Genomic DNA, 26,722 nt, shown 5'->3' on the forward strand with positions numbered 1-26,722 from the left:
AACATTACGATCAGACGAAACTGGTGAAAAAATATTTTATATGTGGGAACTCTATGTCTTGTCTCTGGTCATATTCAGTCAGAGACACTCAAGTATTCACATCCTCCATTCAAGAAAAATTACTGTTATGTAAAAATACTTTAGTGTGAGTGAACTTCCTGCATTCGCATGGCATCACATGACAACAGTGTTAAAACATTTAAAGATGACACCAGGCTCCAGGATCAACTGTTAAAATTATAACTTTATTTTTACATGATACAAATTGTGTTTGGCCTCCTGCCTCTTCACAATAAAAACGCATTTCCATTGCAGACTGACTCGTCTTCATCATCATCATCATCCTCAGACAGGTATTTACAGGCACATTTACACACTGTTAGCAAACTGTACACAATCAGTAGAAAAGCAGTCTGTGCTTCTTTACAACTGATTCTGGATTCATTTTATACAAACCCTTTAAAGTTTTTATTCCCTTGTAGAAAAAACGTTTCAGTAACAAACAGAGCTCGACCAATCAGAGCTGAGGATCTGTTTCATCCTGTCCCAGAAGATTAGAAAACTGTACAGAGATCAGGAGGTCAAAGGTCAAACTTGACCTTCGTCATCCATCTACATAAATCATCAGTGACACCGACGTGTGTCTTTATTTGAAAAGAAATTAGCTTAAAGAAGCACCGTAAATCTTCATCTTCATCATCATCATCATCACACGCATGCAGAATTCTAATATGATCAGAGAACTACAACTACGGGTCAAACACAGGCTCAAAAAACACACCAGGCAAAAACACAGAGGAGAGATGTTCAGATTAAACAGCGATAATCATCAGAAATATTAGAAGAAGAAAAGTAGAGAAGCTGGGACCAGCAGGAGGAAGATCGTTCCACAAACGCCTCGTTTATAACAACATCTGGTTCTGGTTCAGTTCAGCAGCAGAAAAGAGTCCAGTTATTTATCGGCCGATGGGTTCGGTTTCAGCTGGTGTCCATTTACACCGAAAACATACAACGGGGGTCCAGGAAGTGCCCTGTCAGGAAAGTCCAGAAGTATCCTGTCAGGAGAGTCCAGGAAATATCCTGTCAGGAAAGTCCAGGAAATATCCTATCAGGAAAGTCCAGGAAATATCCTGTAGGCAGAGTCCAGGAAGTATCCTGTCAGGAAAGTCTAGGAAGTATACTGTAGGCAGAGTCCAGCAAGTATCCTGTCAGGAGAGTCCAGGATGTAAGCCGTGTTTACACAGAATGCGAAGCGAATTTTTGCGTGTGTTAGCCACACAAAAATGGCCACTGTGGTGATTTTTGGAGTATTTCCCAACTGGCGAATATTCGCCCTTAACAGCATTGTAACTGACTGGAAGGCAACTAACAGCTAACTTGGTTTACAGCAAAGTACACCCGACAGAACGTGTTCTGAACCAAGATGTCAACACTTACTTTTCATACTGCCACAGCTGCATGTTACTGCTTCCCCCTTCTGTTGCCTTCCACAATAAAAGACCAGTTTTAATTTCTCAGAACATTTTGCTAAAAAGCAACTTGACAAAACAGCTTTACACAAAACACAGATACACATCTTCAGAACTCAGTATGAAGTTCTATGGCTTCGCTCACATATCTCAGAGCCCTCTCCTGTTTTGTTCCGTCTCTGTACATCACTGACTTTGTGCGTAAACTCGCCATGCAAAATATTCGCTTCACGTTCGGTGTGAACACACCTTTAGGAGAGTCCAGGAAGTATCCTGTCCCACAGAGTTGCACATGAAAACTAAATAAAACTCCACACCAGCTGAATCATCACTTTGTGAAAAAACAAACAAAAAAAACAAAACACAACAACAACAACCAATAGCTAAAACAACAAACTGTTGCCATGGAGACACAGACGATGATCTCAAGGCTGAATCCAAAACTCTAACTGGACCTGCAGGCAGACGTCATCACATCAATGTTTCCAGCTTTTTGACCTGAAACCTCAAAGTTTGTTGCTTTATACAGTTATTTGTGCTGCTCTACATCGAACCAGAGATAGGTGGACATGTGGTCTACAGTAAACCTACAGATCAAACCCTCACATCACATGTGGCCCAACGGTTTTTGTCTTGGTTCAATAAAAAACATTTCCAATGATTAGTATTGATTTTTTATACAAGATAACGACTGTGAGTCCGTCAGATATTTGGATTCAGCCTGTCTGACAGTACAACTCCTTAATATCAGAAACAACGTAACATGTAGCTGTCAGCCAAGTAAAAATAGATAAAATCATATGCTAGCTGTCGACAGTCAAAAGGTTTGTAGCTGTTGTAACATCAGCGGACTAAAAACAGCATCTTCATAGAGAGAACACACACTGAGGCGTCTTGATTCAAATATCTGATACGTGGGTGTCTGGTGGCGTGGCGGCTGTAGCTGTTTGTTCACTGATGTCACAGTTTGATTCTCCTGACGACAACAATTCAAACATACAAGAATAACATAAGAGCATATAGGTCCAAACAGTGCGTTATAAACTCAGAGCATCGTTTAACTAGACACTTAATAGAGCCTATTACTGTTAGTAAACAGAATTATGTTTTTGGTGGGCGGGGCTTAGCTGGAGGCAAAACAATTCTCCACAGACATTAGCTAGCACTAGCTAACAAGTTGTGTTGTCTTGTTTTAGACAGTGGAGGAAGATGATGTGAGAGTTGCGTTCAGAAACACTCATTGTGAGTGTGGGAGCGCACTCTGACACAAACTGGAGCGTTGATAAATTGGGAGCGCTGTCTGAATGTAGCGTTGGGTTATCCAGAGCAGCGCACTCTCAGAGTGGCAGAGCGCACTCTGGACACTCTGTCTGTGGAGACGGAGCAGCAGAGCGCCGAGCGGAGTGAATGTGTGATTAACTTAACCGTTGGTTCATTCATGTAGAAATATAATGCTGTGTTTCTTCCACCAACAGGGCTCTCATTTTAGTGTAGAGCGTCAGACTGAATTTACCAACGCACCATGTCAGGTCACTCACTCTCCGGGACCGCCAGTGTTACTTGAATAAGTAAACACTGACCAACGGGACCAGACTGGCCGACCCGTATGCTCTCACTCAGTGGATGGATGATGTCACAGGAAGCCAATCTTACAAAGGAGGACCACACTTGTTTGTTTTGCTATGGAAGCTAACGTTAGCTAATGTGCTAAAAAGTTAGCGTTGCAGAGAAATCCAATCTTCCTCTTAATCCCTCCCCAGTTTCTGATGAGGTGGACATGATAACCCTTAATACACATAACCTTATTCATCCCTACAACAGGAAATACTTTTTCCCTAACCTGATATGAAGTGTGCGCTGCACATGTGAGCATTTTTGATGATGGCCTCCGTCCAGTCCTTTGGTCTTATCACATTTAACCATAGTTGTCTTTGTTTTTGTTGACGGGCAGTGGCGGCTGGTTTTGAGCCATGACTCCTTCTATTCTGGCTCCCAATAACACAACAAGACAAACACATTTTAAGACTCCTGTGTAGCCTACAGCCCTGTGGGGGAGGGGCAGCTGCACCTCCAGAGGGTCTATTCTTGACGTTGGAAAACAATTCCGGCTCAGTCCAGTGAGTGATGCTATGCTATCTGTGTGTCCAGTGATACTCTGGCTGTTTGGGGTTTCTGTACATGATGAGTCTGTTGTTGTTTTTCCTCCCTGCTTCAATAAGAGTTAAACATTAAAATGCATTTATCTTCCCATGATGCACTGGGACACATGATCAATAAGGCTGCTGTAAGAACAGACAGCGCCACCTAGCTGCAAGAGTGAAGGCACAGCTGGGATAAATAGGTATAAATAGGACTTACAGTATGTACACGTAATAAGTTAGTAACTAGCTAACACACACACACACACACATACACACGAACACACCGTTTAAACTCCTCCCCCCCAGATTTCAGATTGTTTTTATCGTCTGTCAGCTCTTTGTTTGTTCAGCAACTTTAATGTTTCAGTTTATTTTCAGTGTGACTCGAGTTTCACGTTAGTCATTATTGTTTTTCAGTCAAATATAAAAAATGCACAGATTCCTTCGTCTGCTCTTGAGGAAGCTAGCTAACAACTTAGCTACATCATTAGCTTGTAAACTACATGTTGAGGCAGCTGGTCAGGTGGCTCTCCAGGTAAAATCCCACCTGCATCGAGGTAATTGTTAAAGTCCAGTTCAGACCAAAGATTGGTGACAAGACGAAACCATTTAAGAACGTTGCAGAGAAAAGTGTCAGCGGTGTGAACTGGTCGGTCTGAGCTGGACTCAAGCCGGCTGATGGTGTCACCTGACACTCAGCTGGTCAAATGGCCGGCGGCTGGTTTTAAAGTACGTCACCTGTTTCAACAGCCAATCAGCTTGTAGTGAAGTCCGCTGGTCAAGTCAAAATTACCACAGACGGCATGTTGGCTTGCTGCAGCAGGTGCTCCGTCCCCACAGAGCCCTCTGTTTCCGTCCTCACGGTGTGCCGGTGTCAGACGGTGGGTCGCTGCTGTCAACGTTACAGATCAGAAGCACAGAGAGTTGTTGACTAGAGAATGTGAATCTTTGGTCTGAACTGGGCTTTAGAAACTGAGTCTACATGTGAAGTCAGTCTTACAATCCTTTCCTGTCTGAACTGTTAATTATTAATTTTCCATCAAACACATCGTTGTCGAATCAGACGATGGACGTGACCTCTGTAGCTCTACGGTAGCACAACTGTCTCCGTAGCATCACTGGGCTAAACTCCATCCTTCTTCACGCCAAGACTCTGTTGTGTGCTGATTGGCTGATAAATGAAACTTCAGCACTTGTCAGGTCCGATCAAAATGTACTCTTAAACCTGAGAACCCTGGTGAGTCAATCTGGACTGAGGAAGACTGGGAAGAATGGGAACCAGTGCGGGTCTGGTCCTGAGGTCGTCAGGGGTTGAGGTCACCAGAGAAGCTCCAGGTTGAGGGTTTAGTTTGAGATGTTAGCTTTACAAACTGGAGTCACACTGAAAATGTGATTTGAGAAACACTCCCTGATTCACTTATTGCGTTAATATAAACTGGTTAAAGCTCCTGATGCAGAGTCGTGCTGGTTTCAGTCGTACAAGCAAAAAATATCGTGGATAAAAAATGTCCAGCATGTCTGAGATCAGCAGGTCGATAATCGATACACGTGATCAGTATAGAAACTATTACAATTGTGCTTTTGGGCTCCACAGACAGCAGGACAGCAGGGAATCCTGGGAAATGTAGTGCAAGGCAGCAGGTCTTGATGATGCTCTTTGATCTGATTGGTTAGATTGTCGTTTTTTTCACTGCCGGCAGGTGTGAGGTCATCCACCGCCAGGTTCAGGTTTAGTTCAGGTTTACTCTGAGTGCTGCTGTGGAGCGTAGGAATCTAAAGAACTGGGATCTCCTGAGTCTGACTATAAAAACCTCGTATATCCCCGATGCACACACACGCACACGCGCACACACACACACACACAGCAGGAAGACACAGTGTTAACAAGAGTCCATGAATTCCAGAATTTCAGTCTCTCAGAGCTGCTGAAGAAGCTTCATTATCCTCCTCTTCCTCAGTGGGAGCTCCGAGTGTCTTCAGGGTCACTGGGTTGGAGGTCATCAGAGGTCATCAGAGGTCGGTGACCTTGTTCTCCACCAGGGCGGCGACCTGCTGCAGCCGATAGGCCAACTGCATCTTCTGACCTGAACTGTCCTCCTCCAGAGACATGATGATCTGAGAGACAGGTGAGACAGAGACAGAGACAGGTACAGAGGGAGACAGGTGGATTCAGGTGTTGAATGTTTGTAGTTTTTCTACAGTTTGAGATGTTTTTCTTTTCTCTCAGACTTGTTACTGTGTTCGGCCTCGATCACACAGAAAGAGTTCTGCAGATCCCAAAACGTGAGGCGCACCGCACTGCCTTTTTTTTTAAAAATCGTATGTCACTAGTGAAAAAAACGTTTGCTGCACCTTGTTATTGTTGCCAGGCAACCACCCCATCACCTCCTCACCCTAACCTTCCTGTGTGATCAGTCTACAGTTTGTGTATCCTGCAGTGATCAGTGTGTAGCTGCTGCCATGTTGAGGCAGAGGGTGCTGTCTGTAGCTCTGGTTGAGGGTGAGAGGCTGTCAGCAGATAAACAGAGATCTGTGTGGGTACATGAGACCCTAAAAAAGAGGCTGGATCATGGGGAGTACCACCAGTTGGTCCAGGAGCTTCTCCTCCATCATGGACGTTTACAGTACTGCACTTATCTGCTGTTTTCTATTCAGATGGTGCTAACTGTGCTTTGTAAAGTCGTATAGCTCTGGGTATCCAGCAACCACTACCACCAGTTTCTCCTCCATTGGTTACCAGCTGTAAACTGGTTGTCGTGACCACCACAGAAGCCCCGCCTCTCACATCATCCCATTGGACAATGAGGAAAAAGCTGAGATGATATGGGGCCTTTTTACTGCTCTGACTTGAAGTTCAGAGTTCTGCGGCAGAAACGCCAGGCGCCTAGAGCGCATAAACACGAGGCGTGTAGCAACGCAAAAACAGCAAGCAAAAAGTTTAATTCTCATTAAAAACTGTTACAAAAAGCCTCCAGCTGCTGAAATGCTTTGTGTGTGATCTGCCTGAAAAGTCCTCCTCTCTCTCCGAACAGTATTTTACCTTGGGAGCTCTCTTAAGGGCTGAGATGCTCTGTGAATAACTTTTATCTTGACCAACAACTAGTCTTAACTTTAAGATTAAATTCTAAGACTTTTCTACTAGAACTAGGAGCAACTCTGGGTACTGTGAAGCTTTAATACGGCCCCAGGAGTTAAGAGACAACACAGGAAGTGGAACTAACGAAATAAGTGACATCAAACGTGTGTGTGTGTGTGTGTGTGTGTTACCTGGTCGTAATATTTGTTGATGTACTTGTAGAGTTCATGAAGAGCAACAAGACTGTTCATCTCTGAGGCAAAACTCTGCAGACAGACAGACAGACAGACAGTATGAGGTTTAACTTCAGTTGTTTCCTTCTGTGTGTACTGTACATGTGTATTTCGGTCAAACCAGTAGTTTAGTTGTGTTCACTGACCCCGGACAATTCAGTCAGAGTGGAGTTCATCTCCTGATAACAGCCTGATGCAGCGCTGTGGATATCACTGTAATACCTGCGCACACACACACACACACACACACACACACACATTAAGATGCGTTTACAATAACAGCGTTGCTAAAGTTTGTGCGTTTCAGTGGTGACCGTAACTGTACATTATCTCTGACAGGAAGTTGTCTCACCTCTCCACCAGCTGTTTGTAGCGGGGGATCTCTCTGGCGTACAGCAGCTTGTTGACAGGAGAGTCCTGGTTGGACAGAAAGTTACCATGAGGTCACATGACTAAACCGCACAGCGCTGATGATAGTAAACACAGAGACAGACAGAGAGGCAGAGAGACAGACAGGTCATACCCGTCCCACTTTGTGCTCGGAGGTGGTGCAGGAGTCGATGAAGGTCTGAGCGATGACGGACAGAACGGCGTCGATGCTGTCGGTTACCTGAACGTCCAAAACAAATTGAGGGTTCTTCAAGATGTTCACCCAGAACCTGAGAGGGAGACTGCAGAGACAGAGACGGGTTAGAGGGACAGGTCAGAGAGACAGACGGGTGTCCATGTGTGTCTTTGTACCTGTTAGTCTTCCAGATGTGGACGGTCTCTGGGTCGTCGATGCCGTGTTTTTCAGCCATGTCGTCCAGGAAGTCAAAGAAGAATCTGACGGCGATTGGAGGAGGACGCTTCGTACTGAGGATCGCCACGAAGACATCGTCCACAAACTTCTGCAGCGTCCCCTACAGAGAGACAGACAGGTACAGAGACAGAGACTGGTCAGGTTAATCTCAGGTGTGTTACTGTGTGTGTGTGTGTGTGTGTGTGTGTGTGTTACCTTCATGGACAGCAGTCTGGTCAGGTAAATCTCAGGTATGGCCTTGGCCCTCTCCCGCTCCCTCATGCTGCTCTTTCTGTGTTTTGGGATCTCCGGATCTTCGCTGCTCTTCACCAGGTGCCACAGACGCAGACCCTCCTCCTCCTCGCCCTCTAGCATTGGCGTTTCTATGGCAACCACACACAGAATGTTACCAGGACGACGACCAACACAGTTCTACATGGTTGTCTTTGTGTTGGTTCTGGGTTCTAGATGTTCTTGGGCCTGGTGTCTTGGTGTTGTAGAGGTTCTATAAGGTTATGTTTGTGCTGGTCTGGGCTCTAGACGTACTAGATGGTTCTCCTAACACTGACTGTGGGTTCTAAATGAATTCTAGATATTCTAAATGTTACAGACAGTTTAGATATTCCTTCAGGATTCTAAATGTGCTTGATGCTTCTCTTCGAGTTGGTACTGGGTTGTGGACGCTCTATGTGTTGGTTCGCAATTTTAAAAGTTCTAGGTGACACTTTTTGTGTTGGGTCTAGGTTCTATGTGTTGTTACGATCCTAAATGTTCTAAATGGTCATACGGTTTATTTGTTAAAGGATCTATGTGGTATAAATTGTTCTCTGTGTTTTCATCACACAATGTATATGCAAGTTGGTTCTGGGTTCCAGATGTTCAAGATGGTTCTTTTTGTGTTGGGTTCTGGATGTTCTACATGTTGTAGATGTTCCAGAGGTTCTAGATGTTTTGTTTGTTTTGGGTCCAGGTGTTCTAGATGATTCTCTATGAGTATGACCAGGTTCTATGTGGCGTTCTTTGTGTTGTGTCTTGGTCCTTGATGTTCTAGATGACCCTCTGTGAGTATAACCAGGTTCCACATGGTCTAGTTTGTGTTTTGTCTGGGTTCTAGATAGTCTAGATGACCCTCTGTGAGTATGACCAGGTTCTACCTGGTCTAGTTTGTGTTTTGTCTGGGTTCTACATGACTCTCCATGTTTTATTCCAGGGGTCTATGTGGTCTTTTTTGCTTTGGTTCTGGATCATAGATGTTGTTTTTGTGTTCTTCATGTTCTACATGGTTCTCTCTGAGCTGACTCTGGGTTTCAGATGTTCTTGATATATTAGATGTTCTACATATTCTAGATGTTTGACATGGTTCTCTAAGTGTTCTCTATGGATGCAGAGATAGTTCTCTTTGTGTTGATGATCAGTTCTAGATGATCTCCATAATTCTCCATGTCTTTTCTGGGTTCTTTAAAATCATCTTTGTTTTGGTACTGGGTTCTACATTTTCTCGGATGTTCTTTTTGTTTGGTTTTGGATCTAGATTTTCCTCCCAATGATTCTCTCTGCACTGGCTCTGGGTTTCAGATGTTCTAGATTCCTGATGTTTTCTCCAAATGTTATAGATATTTTATATGGTTCTGTTTGTGTTGTGGATGTTCCACATGTTCTTAAAATTCTGTTGCTGTTCTTGATGTTTGATATGATTCTCTGTGTGTTATTTCTGGATTTTCTACATGTTCTATATACTATAGTGTTGGTTCTCAGTTCAAAATGACCTCTTTCTGCTACCTCTGGTTTGTTGGTGTCCTAAATGTTCTAGATGTTTTATATGGTTCTGTTTGTGTTGTGCTGGACTGCAGATATACCACATGTTCTATGTGTTCTAGATTGTTTAGATGCTTTGGGTTCTTACTCTCTCCAGTCTGGAAAACCTGGTTGACTCCAACTCCACCTGAACTCTGAGAGCGAGGAATCAGAGCGACTGTTGCTCCGTCTGGAACCTGAAGAACCACAGAGTTTAATGTTTAACAGACAGGTTCTACACATGTACAGAGGAAACGTGAAAGAGAACAACAAGAGGAGAAACATAAGATGCCCTGTGATTGGTCGGTTGTTACCTTGTAGTGCTGCAGAGTGTTGAGTCGTTTCCAGCGACCTTGAACCACAGCTGTGACATCATCATCCGACAGGGTCAGGTGACCCGCCTGACCTGAACGCCACTCTGTCAATCAAACACAGAAACACAGGTCAGTGTGAGCTGTCCATCAAACCAGAGACAGGTAAGACAGGTAAGACAGGTGACACAGGTGTGAGTGTACCTAGGTCCAGACTGTCTGCTGATGGTCTCTGAGAGAACGGAGCTCCTCTGTACACCTGATCCAGGATCTTATCCTTCACCTGCACACAGACACACGGGGTTAGAGACAGACAGACACACAGTCAGACAGACAGGCAGACAGACAGATGGACAGACAGGTACCTACCTGTGTAATAGTGTCGGTATCGAGCACTTTAACAGGACAAGGCTGAACCTCGACTCCGTTCTTCACCAACACTGTCAGAGTCTGAGGGACAGACAGGTACAGAGACAGAGAGACAGTTACTAGGACAGTGGACAGTACATGTCTCACACCATATATTTTCATCTGTTGTCCCTGAGTGTTGTTGGACAGACAGACAGACAGACAGACAGACAGACAGGTGTCCATGTCCAGATGAAAATGTTAAAGAACACAGCAGCGAGCTCCTGTTGCTGTTGCACAGTACATCACGTTGCCTTGTTGTCCATTATGACTGACTTGTATTGCCAGGTGTGCCCAGGTATGCCTATCTGTGTGTGTTGCCATGGTTACCACTGAGCAGTAGTCGATGTCCTCTCGCAGCAGGTGGCTGTCATTCAGCGTTCGTTTGGCTTTACCGGTCACCGTGTCGACGGGTCCTTTATCCACCTGATACTTTATGGCTCTGTAGAGCATGTAGAGAGGCTCCCCCGCCACCTCCTGACAGACAGACAGACGGACGGACGGACAGACAGAGTGACAGATAGGTGAGGGTGAGACAAGTGTGTGTGTGTGTGGGGGGGGGGGGGGCAGACAGACAGATTTACCTTGAGGAAGGAGTAGAGACAGATCGACATCCAGTTGGTCAACATCTTCTCTACAACTGTCTCTGTCCTGCAACACAGACGGACAGACAGACGGACAGAGAGTGGTGCAGGGGTAGGTTCTTAGTACCAAGGTTTGTTATGTGCAAATCTACTCACAGTTCACTGACATTTCCATTTAACAGATGAAGGTGAGTTTGTTTTACATACCGGCGTAGCATGAGTTTGGGGTTCTTGGCAACGTACTGCTGGACCAGGTCCTGCAGTAGACTCTTCATGACCTCGGTGAAATACTCCAGCTTATCGTGCAGGGCCATAGTGAGCAGACTGGCAACGTAACCTCGGTCTCTCTGAGAGAAACCCTGCTGGGCCTCCAGAGTGTGGATGAACTGAGAGACAGAGACAGAACAGACCGTCACCTGCAGGTCCACCTGGTTACATCAGCATCACATGACCCTCGTCTTGCCCCCCCACACCCACCCTGGTGAGGAAGAGTCGGTTGTTGAGCAGGTTGTTGAGCTGTTGGAGGCCCTGCTCCACAGTCTGCCTCCTGGACTCCGGGAGGTCCAGCTGGCGGCTCAGCGGCGCCACCTGCTGGCCAGGGAAGAAGACTCTCTCTGCGTACGTCCTGTAGTCCAGCAGGGGGAGTCCAGGTCCTCCTACATCACTGCTCAGGTCCATCATCTCAGTCATCAGGTCTGAACACAGACAAGACAAACACCAAGAGGAGGATGTTACAGCTGGAGGCAGCGTCTGGCCTCCAGGCTCAAAGAAACTAGAATTACAGCCTTGTGTACATGCATGTCTGTGAAAACATGGACGCCTCATACACATCATCCCCCCATCAGCACAGACGATCTATACAATCAGCACAGTTTCAAGATTAGAGTCACCAATTCAGTATCTGACCAAATGTCTCCCCTTCTGTTCCTGAGATATGACGTTAAAACATGATGATGTCACAGTCAAGCTGACCTTTGACCTTTTGACCTTCATTATTTTATCCTGTTAGACATTTGTGTCAAGTTTGGTCACGCTGACCTTTGACCACCAAAATCTCACCACTTCAAAATGGATGTTTGTGCCACATTTGAAGAAATTCCCTCAAGGGAGATATTGTGTTCACGAGAATGAAACTGACAGACAACCTGAAAACATAAGCCCTTCGGCCGTGGCTATCCCTGGTGCAGGGGCATAACAAAAGTTACTGATGTAACTAGGGTTCTATGGATACAGGATGCATACCAGAGGCAGTGCTTAGCTCTGAATATCTTCTGTCTTGGGCATACACAGGTCGAGTATTATATCAGCAAAGTTTTCTGTTCAGCACTGTAGCCAGGCTGACTGAGAGTCACAACTCTGTTGAGCCTGTTTGTGAGCCATGACTTCATCCACTTCATCTTCCTATCGACCTTCACCAACTAACATCAATGAATTCTTCTTCTAAGCCATCCCGCTGTCTTAGACTCCACCCCAACAAGCCTACTTAAAGGTGCTCATGGACGTGCCACCCTATGACGCTTCACGCCACTGTCCTTTGTCCAGCCTCGCCACTCCTGAATGAAACACCTGCTGAGACTGAACCATCTGTAGCTTTTTGGTGCATCTGAATTAAAACCACGTACCAGTGAACTCTTTGCGACACTGGTCTCCCACGTTGATCTCCAGAGTTTCCAACTGCAGTAAAACCTTCTTATAATCTCTGAGAGCCTGTTTACTCTTCCTCCTGCAGACACAAACACACAAACAGGAAGTCATGTGGGTCATAACGAACTCTTCCTGTTGTGGCCGCTCATCACAAACTCACACTGTACCTGTACATGAGGATGACGACCAGCACTGACAGGATGATGACAGCTGCTCCTGCCCCCAGACCAATCTGAGCAGCCAATGGGACGACAGGCAAAGAATCACTGTCGTACTGAACCAAGCCCAGGTCCACCTCCAGGTTCCCCATGAACACCTGACAGACAGACAGACAGACAGAAAGAGAGACAGACAGAGAATATTTTAATGAGCTTTGATGGGTTCACACAAAACATAAACCTCACAGGCGAATTTATGCTAAATTTGTGCTAAATTTGTGCTTAATTTGTGCTTAATTTGGGGCTATAATTGTGCAAAATTTGATGCTATAGTTTGTAGTAAATTTGGGCAAAAGTTGGAGCTACGTTTATGCTAAATGTGGGGAAAATTTTCAGCTAAAATTGTGCAAACTTTGGAGCTATATTTGTGTCACATTTGGGCAACATTTGTGCTAACTTTTGCTCGAGTTGAGTATTACCTTGAGGCTGGGCAGCTGGTTGGTGTCGTCCACACTCATTGGTTGGGTCTCTGGAGGTTCACAGTACAGGTGAGTGTTGTCCAGAGTTTTCACTTCACACTCCTGATCTCCGAGTCGAGCTGTCACTTCCTGTCTGGATATGGCTCTGGTCAGGTCCTGACCCTGAAGGTCGCCATGGAAACACAGACATGTTTTATTGTGTCAGTCAGTCAGTGAACAGAGAGGGCGGCGGTCAGTGGATAAGTTACCTCCACAGCGATCACTCCTCCTGGTTTGAAGCGATATGGAGCGTCTGGATCTTCTTTGTTCAGAGGGAAGAACTCCGGGTTCGGATAATACGTGAAGCTTTTACCCTGAGAGACAGACAGGTAGAGAGACAGACAGGTGTTTCAATCAGACCCTTATCATCACTGTGAAGCATCTTAAAGACTGTGTGTCTGCAGTTGATTTTAACACCATGTCGCAGACAGACAGACAGACAGACAGGTACCTTGATGGTCTCATAGTGGACTCGGACGTTGTCCAACTGGAACCAGACACCCTTCACTTTGACATCTTGGGACACCGAGGGGGTCAGACAGGTCATCTGAGAGGACGACTGGACGGCGCAGCGCTCTGACACCTGAGAGACAGACAGACAGACAGGTGGAGGGACAGAGACAGGATCATTATTCAGGATGACCTTTGACCCTGTCTGTCTTGTCTCTGGGTCCAGCTAATCTCTGATTGGCTGGTTGATCTTACGGTTGTCATGGTGCTGTTGAAGACCAGCTGCTGCTTGGCGGTGAGCAGAGCCAATCGTTTCTTCCGTTTCACCCTCTGGATCTCCACAGGCTCCACCCACACCGATATGACTGGCTGCTGCACGACGCCTAGGTTCCTGCCGGTCACCATGACGACACGCCCACCTCTGAGGACAGGAAGTCGTCACCTTGTTAGGACATTGATTTGAGTCATAAGATAATTGATTATTGATCAGTGATCAGGTTCTTACGCATAGAAGCTCTCTGCAGGTGTGGCATCAGTGATGACGGGGTCGTCAAGGTAACGGAAGGTGACGTTGGGAACGGTTCTCTCCGCTTTACCAAACAGAACCCGAAGTGGAACCTCACTGGTCTGAGAACTGGAACCAGTCTGACACACCAACTGGGTGTCAGTCACCTCCTCCACACTGAGGAGACAAGGACGTTTCCAGCAGGTGGAGCCAGAGATTAATGAATAAGCTCTGTTACACTGAACTGTGGATGGTAGTAGTGCTGACATGAAGCCATGGCAGTAGCAGTATCAGTAGTAGTAATATTAGCAGTGGTAACAGTAGTAGTATTACTCACATGTAGCACGGTTGGGGTCCCAGGAAGGCGCTCAGGTCGGACTTCTGTCCCGTCAGCAGCTGTCGTCCTCTAATTGTAAGTCTTGTTCCTCCAGAGACCGGACCTTTATCAGGAACCAGATCCAGGAGCTGAGGGTCCTGAAGACACACAGAGGAGACGTATATTTAAAAACACTGTGATGGGTGAAAGCTCAACTTCAGGACCCTTAACACACTCCTGAGAGGAGCCACCTGACTGTGGGGGGGTTGCAGGTCCTGGAGACTTGGGGGGCAGGAACCATCAGCTCTGTGATGGGAGGAGCTGGACAGACTGACACAGGAACTAAATATATATGTAGTCACTTGGTAATAACACACAGTGTGAGTACAGAGCACCAGAGCCACAGTGAAGTTGACTTTTTTATTTTTTTGCATATATAAATATGAAACAAAACAAATACATATACATATCTGTCTTGGTAGAGAGGAAGATAAGGAAATGTGCAGGTGAGGTCAGAAACCCGAAAGGCTTATAGAGTGACTTCAATTTGACCTAATAATAATTTAAGCAAAGAAAAGAAATAATATTGGCATACCTTGTGTGAGGTAGAGAGAGAGAGAATAGAATAACTGAAGAATATAGTAATATATAGTATAATAATAATAATAATCATAATAATAATAATTTTATAATATAAAATAATAATATATAATAATAATAATAATAATATATAATAATAATAATAATAATCGGGATAACACTAAATAAATAAAGGGAAAAAATATATTTAAAAAAGTGATACGGAAAAATTAAGTTCAAGTAAAATAAAAACAGTGTGGTACTAGGGAAGGCAAAACTGGACAGTCAAACCAACAACTGTGAAGCTCCCAGTTGACCTTTGACCCGATAAAAATGTCAACATTTTATCCTGTTCAAAGCTTGTGTGAAATTTTGTTATAATCAGTGTATGAATTCTTGAGAAAGGCGAAAAACATGTTTTGTGAATCTCCCAGTGACCTTTGAGGTCGGTTCATTCTTGAGTCAAAGTGGATGTTTGTGTCAAATTTGGAGAAAACATTCTCGAGGTGTCCTTGAGATGTCACACTCACAAGAATGAAACAGACAAGGTCACTGTGACCTTGACCTTTGACCTATGAACACTGATATCTCGTCAGTTCATTGTTAAGTCAAAGTGGATGTTCGTGCCAAATTTGAAGAAATTTCCCCCAGGTGTTTTTGAGATAGTGTTCACAAGGATGAGATGAATGCAAGGTCACAGTCACCTCGACCCTAACCAAAGTCTAATCAAACCAACATTGAGTCCAACTGAACGTTTGTGCCAAAAAAAAAATGTTCAAGGTGTTCTTGAGATATCACGTTCACAAGAATGAGACAGATGAATGTCACAGTGACCTTTGACTACCAAATTCTAATCAGTTCATTGTTGAGGCCAACGTTTGTGCCAAATATTAAGAAACTCTCTCGTGGTGTTCTTGAGATATTGATGTTTACAGTACGGACAGACGGCCGGCCGGATGGATGGACAACCCGAAAACATAATGCCTCCGACCTCAGCTATCACCGGCGGGGAGTCATAGAAACCCGTGTACGAGGCCTCAGAGAACAGGTTCAAAGGACTCACCTGAGGACACAGTGAGAACGGCCAGGACACCCGTCACTCACCTGATAGGTGAAGATCTGTGTTGACCTTCCAGGTGGAGTTGTTCCCACGGTAACCAGCACAGGCCCCTCCCTCGGCTTCCCACTGGACTGCAGCTCACACACAACCCTGAACACACGCACACACACACACACACACACACACACAGGTCAACGCAGGTTATTCAGAATTGTGTGTGTGTGTGTGTGTGTGTGTGTGCGATTTACCTGGTGGAAATCTGGTATCCTTCAGGTTGGGCCGTACACTGAACACCTGCCACTGTGACTCCGCCCAACACATCCTGGTACTTCATGCCCAGGTTGGACCCTGTGATGGTCACCATGACTCCGCCCTCCAGAGGACCAGAGATGGGAAGCACCTGCAGACAGACAGTTTGAAGGTTTCCATGGCAACAAACGAGACCTCTACAAACGGACTGAGCCATCATTAGACTCACCTGTGTGATCAAAGGAGGCGGGCAGGTGTCTGCAGGTCCACTGGTACAGGACTGGTTGTAGACGCAGCTGGGGGCGGGGCTTCCTGAGCACCAAACGCAGCCGTACTCCTCCGGCACCGCCCTGCACTGTGAGCAATCTGATTGGCCGGCTGAGCAGTCGTACAGCTGGACTGAAGAAGCCAGAAAACAAAAATCAGCCAATGAAATTTACACACACACACACACACACACACACACACACACACTCTCTCTCAGGTGAGATTCTTACGTTGGAGGCCAGGTGAGGTGTCGATGCGTCTCTCTCCTCTACGCAGGTAGACAGCAGTGGAGTACTGAAGCTGACTGACAGCATACTGAAACTACAGTAGAGACAGACAGGTGGAGACAGAGGGACAGACAGATGGGGACAGACAGGTAGAGACAGACAGGTGGAGACAGAGGGACAGACAGGTAGAGACAGACAGGTAGAAACAAACAGGTGGAGACAGAGGGACAGACAGGTGGAGACAGACAGGTGGAGACAGGTAGAGACAGACAGGTGGAGACAGAGGGACAGACAGATGGGGACAGACAGGTAGAGACAGACAGGTGGAGACAGACAGGTGGAGACAGAGGGACAGACAGATGGGGACAGACAGGTAGAGACAGACAGGTGGAGACAGACAGGTGGAGACAGAGGGACAGACAGATGGGGACAGACAGGTAGAGACAGACAGGTAGAAACAAACAGGTGGAGACAGAGGGACAGACAGGTGGAGACAGACAGGTGGAGACAGAGGGACAGACAGGTAGAGACAGACAGGTGGAGACAGACAGGTGGAGACAGGTAGAGACAGACAGGTGGAGACAGAGGGACAGACAGGTGGAGACAGACAGGTGGAGACAGAGGGACAGACAGGTGGAGACAGACAGGTGGAGACAGAGGGACAGACAGGTAGAGACAGACAGGTGGAGACAGACAGGTGGAGACAGGTAGAAACAAACAGGTGGAGACAGAGGGACAGACAGGTGGAGACAGACAGGTGGAGACAGGTAGAGACAGACAGGTGGAGACAGAGGGACAGACAGATGGGGACAGACAGGTAGAGACAGACAGGTAGAAACAAACAGGTGGAGACAGAGGGACAGACAGGTGGAGACAGAGGGACAGACAGGTAGAGACAGACAGGTGGAGACAGAGGGACAGACAGGTGGAGACAGACAGGTAGAGACAGACAGGTGGGGACAGGTAGAGACAGACAGGTGGAGACAGGTAGAGACAGGCAGGTGGAGACAAGTGGAGACAGGTAGAGACAGACAGGTGGAGACAGAGGGACAGACAGGTGCAGACAGACAGGTGGAGACAGAGGGACAGACAGGTAGAGACAGACAGGTGGAGACAGAAGGACAGACAGGTGGAGACAGACAGGTGGAGACAGACAGGTGGAGACAGAGGGACAGACAGGTGGAGACAGAGGGACAGCAGCATTAATACAGAGACGTGTCCTGTTCAGACTCACAGGTGGAGATCTGCAGCAGTTTGGATCAACCACTGTGCTATGTAGCATTAGCATTAGCATTATGTTACCTGGTGTGGGCTGCAGGTGAAGGTGTGTGTGTTGTCGTGTGTGTGTGTGTGTGTGTGTGTGTGTTACCTGGTGTGGGCTGCAGGTGAAGGTGTGTGTGTTGTCGTGTGTTTTCTCTACAGCTGCCGTCAGATTAAACTGAACTCCTTCGATTTCCACCACACACACATACTGAGCTTCATCCTGCACGCAGACACATCACACAGATTATTATAAGTCACAAAGAGATGGTAGCGATACACACAGATTATAAAGACTGTAGTGTTTTTCCTGAGCGCTGCCATCGTGTGTTTAACTGTTGTTGATGAGCAGAGGTCGCACACAGCTGTTCAGTGTGTCTGCTCTGAGCTTCACAGCTACACTGCTGTGTCTCTGTGGCGCCCCCCACAGGACAGGACACTCTCCTGCCCCGTGTGACACGCACTCAAACAGCCCATCATTAACAGCAGCTGGTCTCACCGTGTACACGTCCAGGTTTCGTCCCCGCAGCACCACAGTGGTGCTCAGACCCAACGGCACCAAGGCAGAACTCTGCAGGGCGAAGACCAGAGGACAGGACGTGGGACCAGGAGAGTCCTGCAGACAGACAGGGGACAGAGTGAGACACAGAGACAGACAGACAGACAGACAGACAGGCTGTCTCTTACCCTCTGGTTGAGGATGATGTGTTGGTTGGGACAGCTGTGGTTGTGAGTACAGAGCTGATCCAGAGGACACCAGTTACACCTCCACACACTGTTGACACAGGCCAGACACCTGCAACACACCATCATCATCATCATCATCATCACCATCATCATCATCAGTAACATGTATCATAATTATGGTGTACTGGTTAAACAGAGTGTATGATGGTGTCTTACTGGGAGCTCTGGTTCAGGCGGCTCACAGCTCCACAGTCGTAGAAGGTCAGGTTTCCCATGGTGATGGTCACATGACCAAACATCAGTGACACGGGCAGGATCATGTGATCTGCAGAGAAACAGGAACAGGAAGTGAGAGACCCTCAGCGGTCGACCCTGAGACTGGACTGATCAGCTGTTTACTCACCACTTCCTGTCAGCATGGGTGGGAGGAGCTCTGGGGCAGGTGACTGACAGGTGATGCTGGTGCCTGTGACAATGGCGGGCTGGGGTGGGAGGAGGCCGAAGACACAGGACAGAGACTCCGCCTCTGTGAGGGCAGGAAGCTGGACGACTGACAGGGTTACCTTGGAGACAAACATGTAAACAAACACATGGATGTGATTATTGATTACCGATTGGCTGACAGGTTCAGCTGTGACTGGTCTGAGCACAAATCAGTACTTAACAACATACCTGTGTCTGCTCGTCTTTGCTCTGATTGGCCGGCTGCAGGCTCTGCACCGTCACACACTGATTGGTTGGTTCAAAGCTCCAGAGCCAATGGTTGGGCTGCGCGTGGCGCTGACACTGATGTTTACGGGAACATCTGTACAAAACAATAACTCGGTCAGTGAGACAAACACGTAACTCCGCCCACAAACTCCAGGCTCAGAATGATGTCACAGAGCTAAGTGACATCACCTGTGGGTCGCCACAGATCAGACAGACGGACGGGTGGACCTACCTCCCCTCCAGGACACACCAGCCACAGTATGGGTCTCTGACGGCGAGACAGGACTGACAGTCTGTCTGTCTCTCACATGATGAGACGGGAACCTTCGTCAGCTGAGACACAGACAGGAACAGATCAGAGGTCAGTGTTCATGTTTTCTTTTTGTTTGTTTGTTTTTTAATCCTTTATTAATAGACTTAACATTGCATTAAATGCAATTATAACAATGTACTGCAGAACATTGGATGTGTATTCATAACAACGCATTGTTGATTAACATGTTGCTACTCTGTAACATCCTTCAAAAAGACATTAATAACATGTAAAATGACATAAACAAAAGGAACAGAAAATGGACCAAATATAATATGCTAAGAACATAAGAAGGAAAAGAAAACATGTACCAACAATAAGGTGTACGAGGGAAAAACTATACCATATGCCGAACAGCCTCATCAGTTTTGTTACATATCACACATTTAGATCATTCAGTACATAGGATTTTACCAATTATTTGAGAGGTCTTAAAAGCTTTCTTGTTTTTAGTTATTTTGGAGACAGAAGCAAAGAGATATTGTAATTCGACACGAAATAAATTTATGTTAGGTTTAGTCTGAGTGATTCTAGATTTATGAATGTGAAACTTGCCAGTAAGACAGATGGCTTTGAGAGCACAGTTAATAGGTTGTATGTCTGTATTACAGCTCAGAAACAAGACCATTTCTTCTGATATTGGTGTCATTGTATTAAACGCTGAGAAAATCAGTAGAGCAGCATCAGTCCAAAATTCTCGAGAAAAGGAACAAGTGTAGAATAGATGAGAAATCGATTCGCTTTCAGCTTTACAGAAAGAGCAAAGTGGAGAGACATCTGCTTTAAATTTATGCAATAGTTCATTACAAGGATAATACCTATGTAAGACCTTCAGATGGACTTCTTTTATTTTGTTTGGTAAAAGGAACTTATGATGGTCTGTCCAAACTTTTTCTGCTGAGATATCAGGAAAAGTTATTTTCCATAATAGAATAGATTAGGGAAAGCAACTCTGAAATGAAGTAAGTGTCTTTCTGATATGCAGATTGCTACATATACCACCTGAAATATCTTTTCCACCAATTAAAAGCTTGGGGATTTCTGAATTCAAAGAACCATATATTACTGCATTTTTGATAAGGAACAGTAACTTAGGAGATATACTTTTAATAACATTATTATAATCTTTTCGAGAGATATTAATACCTTTTTTCTAAACAAAATCTTCATATGTGTAGGGGTTACCTCTATGTGTTCATGTTTACTTTTAAATAAAGTACAGACAGACAGACAGACAGACAGGTCTCACCCTGCTGCTGGTTAAAACATAAACATGCTGCTGGCTGTCGTCCAATAGGAGGTCAGCGCTGATGGCACTGCTGCTGTCCACTAACACACTGCCGTACAGGTCACCTGACCCATCAGAGTGCACCAACACCTGCAACACACACACACACACACACAGGTTAACAACAGATGGTTGGCGTTAGACCTCGCAGGGTCATCGTCATCATCATCATCATCATCATCAGTGCACACAGTGTTCGGTGTGTTCACACTCAGCTCATATCGTTCAGACAGGACCTAACAGATCAGGTGTGGATCAGGTAGTGACCATGGATGTATTGAGAGACCTGGATACAGTTGGTCAGTGGTGGATGAAGACTCTTCTTGACTGCAGTGCGACTGTTTGTCACTATGAAAACTGACTTCAAAATCCAGCGCTCCTGCTGGCAGCCTCACAGCGACACTTACCGCACCTTCACAAACACCACCGAAGAAGAACCTGACACAGTCTGCTGCAGCAACAAGCTGCCACCAGGTAGAGCTGCATCACCCCAACAACTCCACCTGTACAACCAAACTGTGGAGGAACATCATGACCAGTGTGTGTGTGTGTGTGTGTGTGTGTGTGTGTGTGTGTGTGTGTCAGCTGGGATCTGATTCACACTCTGTAAACGGCGGCAGAGTCAGACTCAACTCACCGCGGTGTTACTCTGTGTGTGTGTTAATGAGGTCTAATCCTGCCTCAGAGCCTCAGTGAGGTAAACAGCAGAGCTTTGATTCTTCCTGTTAATATTTAATATCTCACACACACACACACACACACACACTGTATGTGTGTTGTTTTGTTGATGAAGAGCTGCAGGCAACAAGCTGCTCACTGTTCACCGTGTGTGTGTGTGTGTGTGTGTGTGTGTGTGTGTGTGTCCTGACAAACAGGCGTTTAGCTTGGGGCGGTAGTGGGGGCGGGGTGGGGGGGTGTCCTCACAGGGGAGCGTGCTCAGACTCTTGTTGTTGATTGGTTATTGGTCCCCCAGGTGCACTCTGGGTAAGGATCCAGGAGAAAGTCCCTGAAACATTCACTGTGTGTGTGTGTGTGTGTTGTTGTTGTTGTTGTTGTTGTTGTTGTTGTTGTTCTCTTCACACACAAACACAAACAGGAAACAGCTGATTCCTTCCTTCAGGCTCAGAGAAACATTCACCACTGAGGCTGCCCAGTGAAACCAGTCCAACCACAGCCTGGTCTGATGGTGTCTGGGCGGCAGGTGGGGGGGTCGGGGCCTCGCTCAGGGGCCCCTCAGAGGGACACGGGGTGGGGGGGCAGACCCCTGAAATAATGATAACACAATGTCGATGCCTGATTTAATGAGGCGTTCTGTTTCACTGCAGCAGCCGTGCGTTTAATCTTTGAGACAAACGAGCTGCCTGCAGGAACGACCAGTGTGTGCGCATGTTTACAGCTGAAACTACAAAGCATTAATGAAAACACAGGAATCTTAAAGTGCTCTGCTGAAAAACCTGAAAACTGAGACGTCAAACTGTCAAAGTTAAAAACTGAACTGTGTTTTCTAAAGTCGCACAGAGCTAAAATATACTGCAGGAAACACATGAGAAATGGGGAAATAGTTAGCTTAAAGACTGGAAACAGGGTGAAACAGTTAGCTTAGCTTAGCATAATGACCACATGCAGGGGTAAACAGTTAGCTTAGACTGGAAACGGGGAAACGTAGCTTAGCTTTGCATAAAAACTAGAAACTCAGAAACAGTTAGCTTAGTACAAAATGGGGGAAACAGTTAGCTTAGCATTGAGACTGGATATGGGCAGCCAGTTAGTTTAGCATAAATTCCAGAAATGGGCAAACAGTGACCTTAGCATAAAAAACGGGAAATGGGGAAATAGTTAGCTTAGCTTAAAGACTAGAAACAGGCAAACACTTAGCATAAAAACTAGAAATGGAGGAAACAGTCAGCATTGGATAGCATAAAGACTGGACACAGGGGGAAACAGTTAGCTTAGACTGGAAACGGGGAAACGTAGCTTAGCTTTGCATAAAAACTAAAAACTGGGAAACAGTTAGCTTAGCACAAAATGGGGGAAACAGTTAGCTTAGCATTAAGACTGGATATGGGCAGCCAGTTAGTTTAGCATAAATTCTAGAAATGGGTAAATAATGACCTTAGCATAAAAACAGGAAAGGGGGAAATAGTTAGCTTAGCATAAAGGCTAGAAACGGAGGAAACAGTCAGCATTGGATAGCATAAAGATTGAACACAGTGGGAAACAGTTAGCTTAGCATAAAGGCTGCAAAGGTGTGTCCAGTGGAGCTGCTGTGTGTGTGTCACACTGACAGGTTATAAAGATGATATATCAGATATTATATTACACTCAGTGAGGTCATCACCTTGTGAAGTCGTCCCTCTCGGTCTCCCAGGAAGGCGATGGTGTGCCCTGCCTCTGTTGCCGTGGTGACAGCAGTCAGCTGGGTGGTGGCGGTGAAGGTAGGTATGGCTGGGAGTGGCACGGTGCTGGCGATGGGGTTCGGCGTGTGTTCTCCCCCACAGGGGTACTCTTTCACAGATTCCTGAGAGAGGTGATGAAGCTACGTTAGCATTTTCCATCTCTGCATGTTTAATGGAGATAGTAACAGTAATCATATCATAATGATAATAATAATAATGAACTTTGTTTATTCAGCAGAAGCTCAATGTGTTTATAAAATAAAAAGTTTAAAATTTAACAAGTTTAATATATACTACATACATATATATATATATATATATATATATATATATATATATATATATATATATATATATATATATACACTGTATGTAAACCTATACACAGTCTCTCGTGAGCACGCTCTGTGGGCCCAGAAACAGCCAGCAGCACTCGGTTACAGCGTTCAGCAGGTCTTTACTCTTTAAAAGACAGACCAGGACAAACAGACCAAAGTGAACTGCTGCGTGAGGACGAGACTGTCCACATACTTTTGGACACATAGGGTGAAGTCATGTTACAGATCTGATCAGGTTCATTATATCAGAGACGTCAGAGTTTGTTTCTATTCATCTGTTTGATTCACTTTCTGCACAAACATTTCCCTGTTTAATCTGTGTGTGTGTTTGTGTGTGTGTGTGTGTGTGTGTGTGTGTGTGTGTGTCATATGTGGGTCAGATCAGTTTTACCAGCTGTGTGTTTGAGTGACAGCTGTCTCATGATAAATCCAGCTGCTGAAGATAACAGCTGTAATCCCCCCTGCACCACACACACACACACACACACACACACACACACACACACACAGTATTAAGGTCAGCAGTGAGTTCTTACCAAACCAGCTGCTAATCTGTGATGTCATTATAGTCACCTGCCTCCTTACATACACACGTACCTATCATCCACCTGTTTATGTGAGACAGGAAACTGTGTGTGTGTGTGTGTGTGTGTGTGTGTGTGTGTGTGTGTTTACCTTTGGTAGTTTGAGACACTTTGATGACACGGCGTATTCGATGTAGGCCTCTTCCTGTCCGCTGCTGCCTCGCCCTCCCTCTGTGTAACACACCTTCTGTGCTCTCTGCAGCATGGCGTCCAGCTCCGCCATCCCATAAACACACAGTGCTGAGCGACCTGTGGCTACAGGTGTGGACGCCTGTCCGGCTGCCATGACGACAAACAGGGCAGGCTCACCTGAGTGGTTCCCTAACCACGCTCCCTGAGCCAGGTTGTACCCATTGCACTGCAGCGGCACCTCCACGTACGAGTAGAAGCTTCGGTCGGCGATGCAGAGCCGTGAGGCGTACGTCCGGTACTCCTTCTTGTGCCACATGTCCCGCCGAGAGAACAGGAAGTACACGTGGGTGCCGTGGGCGACAGCCTTCACAAAGTGGTTGTTATACTCAGAGTAACTCCCTACAACAAGTTTTCCAAGTTCCTCCTCCTGAGAGAACGCACGGCGAGGTGGCACCACTGGGAACAGACGCCGCGTTGTGATTGGTGGGATATCACCGGGACCTTTACTGGTGTAACCTCGACCAACCAGCATCAAACGCAGGACACCACCAGCCCCACCCCCTTCCTGTTTGGTCTCTGTTGTTATCACCACGGCCACGGTGGAGACTCGAGGGTCGTTGGCAGCAACGTACTGAGTGTCGACGGGGTTGGAGGTCTGATAGATGAGCTGAGAGATGTTGGAAAGACTCCTGCAGGACCAGAGAAGAAGAAATTACTCTGTTGTTTCAGCTAATCCAAGCTAGCATGATGTTAACATGGTGATAACGTGATGCTAATACAGTGATATTATGATGCTAACATGGTGATAATGTGATGATGACATGGTGCTAACATAGTGATACCCTGATGCTAACGTGGTGATAACATGAAGCTAACATGATGATAACATGAATTTAAGTTAAAGTTACGACCACGCCTCCATCACGTTAACCTCATGTCAGCATCACGTTAACCTGGATCACATCATCTGAAGTGCAGATGTTAATCTGACTGAATGAGTCACAGGTTCAAACACTGACATCATCACAAAGAGCCGTTACCTCTTATCACAGATCCCCTGGTAGAGTGAACCACACACGATGAGGCTCCCTGGCTCCGCCCCCGCCTCCATCAGCAGCAGTTTGTTGTGGTTGTGAGTGGGCGTGGCCGAGGGGCAGTCCTGTGGGTTGATCGGGGGGAGGCAGTCTGGGGAGTCCATTTGAGGACCGGTCCTCACGTGGGACATCACCTCCAGGTCAGAGGTCAGCTGGTACAAGTGGTCGACCCCGCCCACGTAGAGCCGCCCCGCCCCCGGGTCCAGCACCAGATGAGAGAGGGGGGCGCCGTGTAGCTTGATGACATCAGCAGGGTGGGAGGGAGGGGGGAGGAGGAGGAGGAGGAGGAGTGACGGGGGGATGGAGGAGGCCAACATGGCAGCTCCTCTTTACCTGCAACAGGTGAGACAGAGAGGCGTTAAATCTACTGATTGAATCCTCGTCACGATCTGGATCAGGAGACTGACAGAGAACGTTCATTCATTAAACACTGACAGTAACATCAGAATATAATCACACATCGCTCAGCCAACATGGCAGCAGTTCTGATCTGAGAGTCTGATCCAGTTTAGACCACGCAGGGACTGAGACCAGGAAACGCTGTGGCATGGTCATTAGTGGCATGTATATCGTCAGTGACACTTTGAGACCAACTCTCCGGCTGAGGAGCTTCACCAGGTCCAAGACCTCCTGCCCACTGACCAGATCCACAACTGACCTGACGGTGCAGGTTCTCATGGCGCGTGCTGACCAGCTGGCAGACATCTTCACAGATATTTTCACCTCCTCATTGCTCCAGTCTGAAGTCCGCACATTTTAAAAAGACCACCATCGTCCCTGTCCCCCAAAACACCAGAGCCCTCTGCCTGAACGACAACCACCAAACCACCACCCAGCGGTTGGTTAGATCCTTCATCACCTCCTCCCTCCTGATCCCTCATGTTATTGCAGCGGTAGAGTTTACAGTCGTTCACTGAATGAAGAACCTGCCACATGTGTAAATACTGACACAGTTACATGTTGCGTCTGAAAATCTTCCTCAGCTTTTTAATCGACAAATTATTTTTACAGTCAATCAACTGAACATATCTAAAACACACTCTCAGTCCCACAGAGACATGTCAAATGTCTTTTATAATCAGTTAACTCATTTATGGTTAGGGACTGTCCGTTATTTATGAGGGTGGAGGGGGTGGAGCCAAAAGGCGA

General features: G+C 46.3%; 1 protein-coding gene across 2 annotated transcripts in view; it reads right to left on the reverse strand.

Moving 5' to 3' along the window:
• Positions 1–224: 224 nt before the first annotated feature.
• The window catches only part of plxnb3 (plexin B3), an 83,077-nt gene continuing 56,579 nt past the window's right edge, over positions 225–26,722 (reverse strand). For both annotated transcript variants that reach the window (XM_049580279.1, XM_049580280.1), the window contains 38 exons: positions 25,520–25,906; positions 24,439–25,168; positions 23,368–23,547; positions 20,991–21,119; positions 19,661–19,761; positions 19,390–19,522; positions 19,121–19,280; positions 18,934–19,042; positions 18,718–18,826; positions 18,530–18,646; positions 18,140–18,253; positions 16,774–16,864; positions 16,506–16,675; positions 16,276–16,427; positions 16,072–16,177; positions 14,410–14,546; positions 14,073–14,249; positions 13,823–13,988; positions 13,569–13,700; positions 13,327–13,431; positions 13,079–13,240; positions 12,609–12,757; positions 12,420–12,520; positions 11,275–11,492; positions 11,005–11,183; positions 10,798–10,864; positions 10,544–10,690; positions 10,175–10,255; positions 10,010–10,088; positions 9,809–9,912; positions 9,604–9,691; positions 7,917–8,083; positions 7,661–7,821; positions 7,443–7,590; positions 7,272–7,336; positions 7,066–7,141; positions 6,878–6,952; positions 225–5,725 (listed from right to left, as the gene is read on the reverse strand). In XM_049580279.1, coding sequence (XP_049436236.1) covers positions 5,621–5,725; positions 6,878–6,952; positions 7,066–7,141; positions 7,272–7,336; positions 7,443–7,590; positions 7,661–7,821; positions 7,917–8,083; positions 9,604–9,691; positions 9,809–9,912; positions 10,010–10,088; positions 10,175–10,255; positions 10,544–10,690; positions 10,798–10,864; positions 11,005–11,183; positions 11,275–11,492; positions 12,420–12,520; positions 12,609–12,757; positions 13,079–13,240; positions 13,327–13,431; positions 13,569–13,700; positions 13,823–13,988; positions 14,073–14,249; positions 14,410–14,546; positions 16,072–16,177; positions 16,276–16,427; positions 16,506–16,675; positions 16,774–16,864; positions 18,140–18,253; positions 18,530–18,646; positions 18,718–18,826; positions 18,934–19,042; positions 19,121–19,280; positions 19,390–19,522; positions 19,661–19,761; positions 20,991–21,119; positions 23,368–23,547; positions 24,439–25,168; positions 25,520–25,890 — 5,661 coding nt within the window. In that variant the 5' untranslated portion in view covers positions 25,891–25,906 and the 3' untranslated portion in view covers positions 225–5,620. The remainder of the gene's footprint in view (positions 5,726–6,877; positions 6,953–7,065; positions 7,142–7,271; positions 7,337–7,442; positions 7,591–7,660; positions 7,822–7,916; positions 8,084–9,603; positions 9,692–9,808; positions 9,913–10,009; positions 10,089–10,174; positions 10,256–10,543; positions 10,691–10,797; positions 10,865–11,004; positions 11,184–11,274; positions 11,493–12,419; positions 12,521–12,608; positions 12,758–13,078; positions 13,241–13,326; positions 13,432–13,568; positions 13,701–13,822; positions 13,989–14,072; positions 14,250–14,409; positions 14,547–16,071; positions 16,178–16,275; positions 16,428–16,505; positions 16,676–16,773; positions 16,865–18,139; positions 18,254–18,529; positions 18,647–18,717; positions 18,827–18,933; positions 19,043–19,120; positions 19,281–19,389; positions 19,523–19,660; positions 19,762–20,990; positions 21,120–23,367; positions 23,548–24,438; positions 25,169–25,519; positions 25,907–26,722) is intronic.

The sequence above is a fragment of the Epinephelus fuscoguttatus genome, linkage group LG7 (genome assembly GCF_011397635.1).
Source record: "Epinephelus fuscoguttatus linkage group LG7, E.fuscoguttatus.final_Chr_v1".
NCBI classification, from domain to species: domain Eukaryota; kingdom Metazoa; phylum Chordata; class Actinopteri; order Perciformes; family Serranidae; genus Epinephelus; species Epinephelus fuscoguttatus.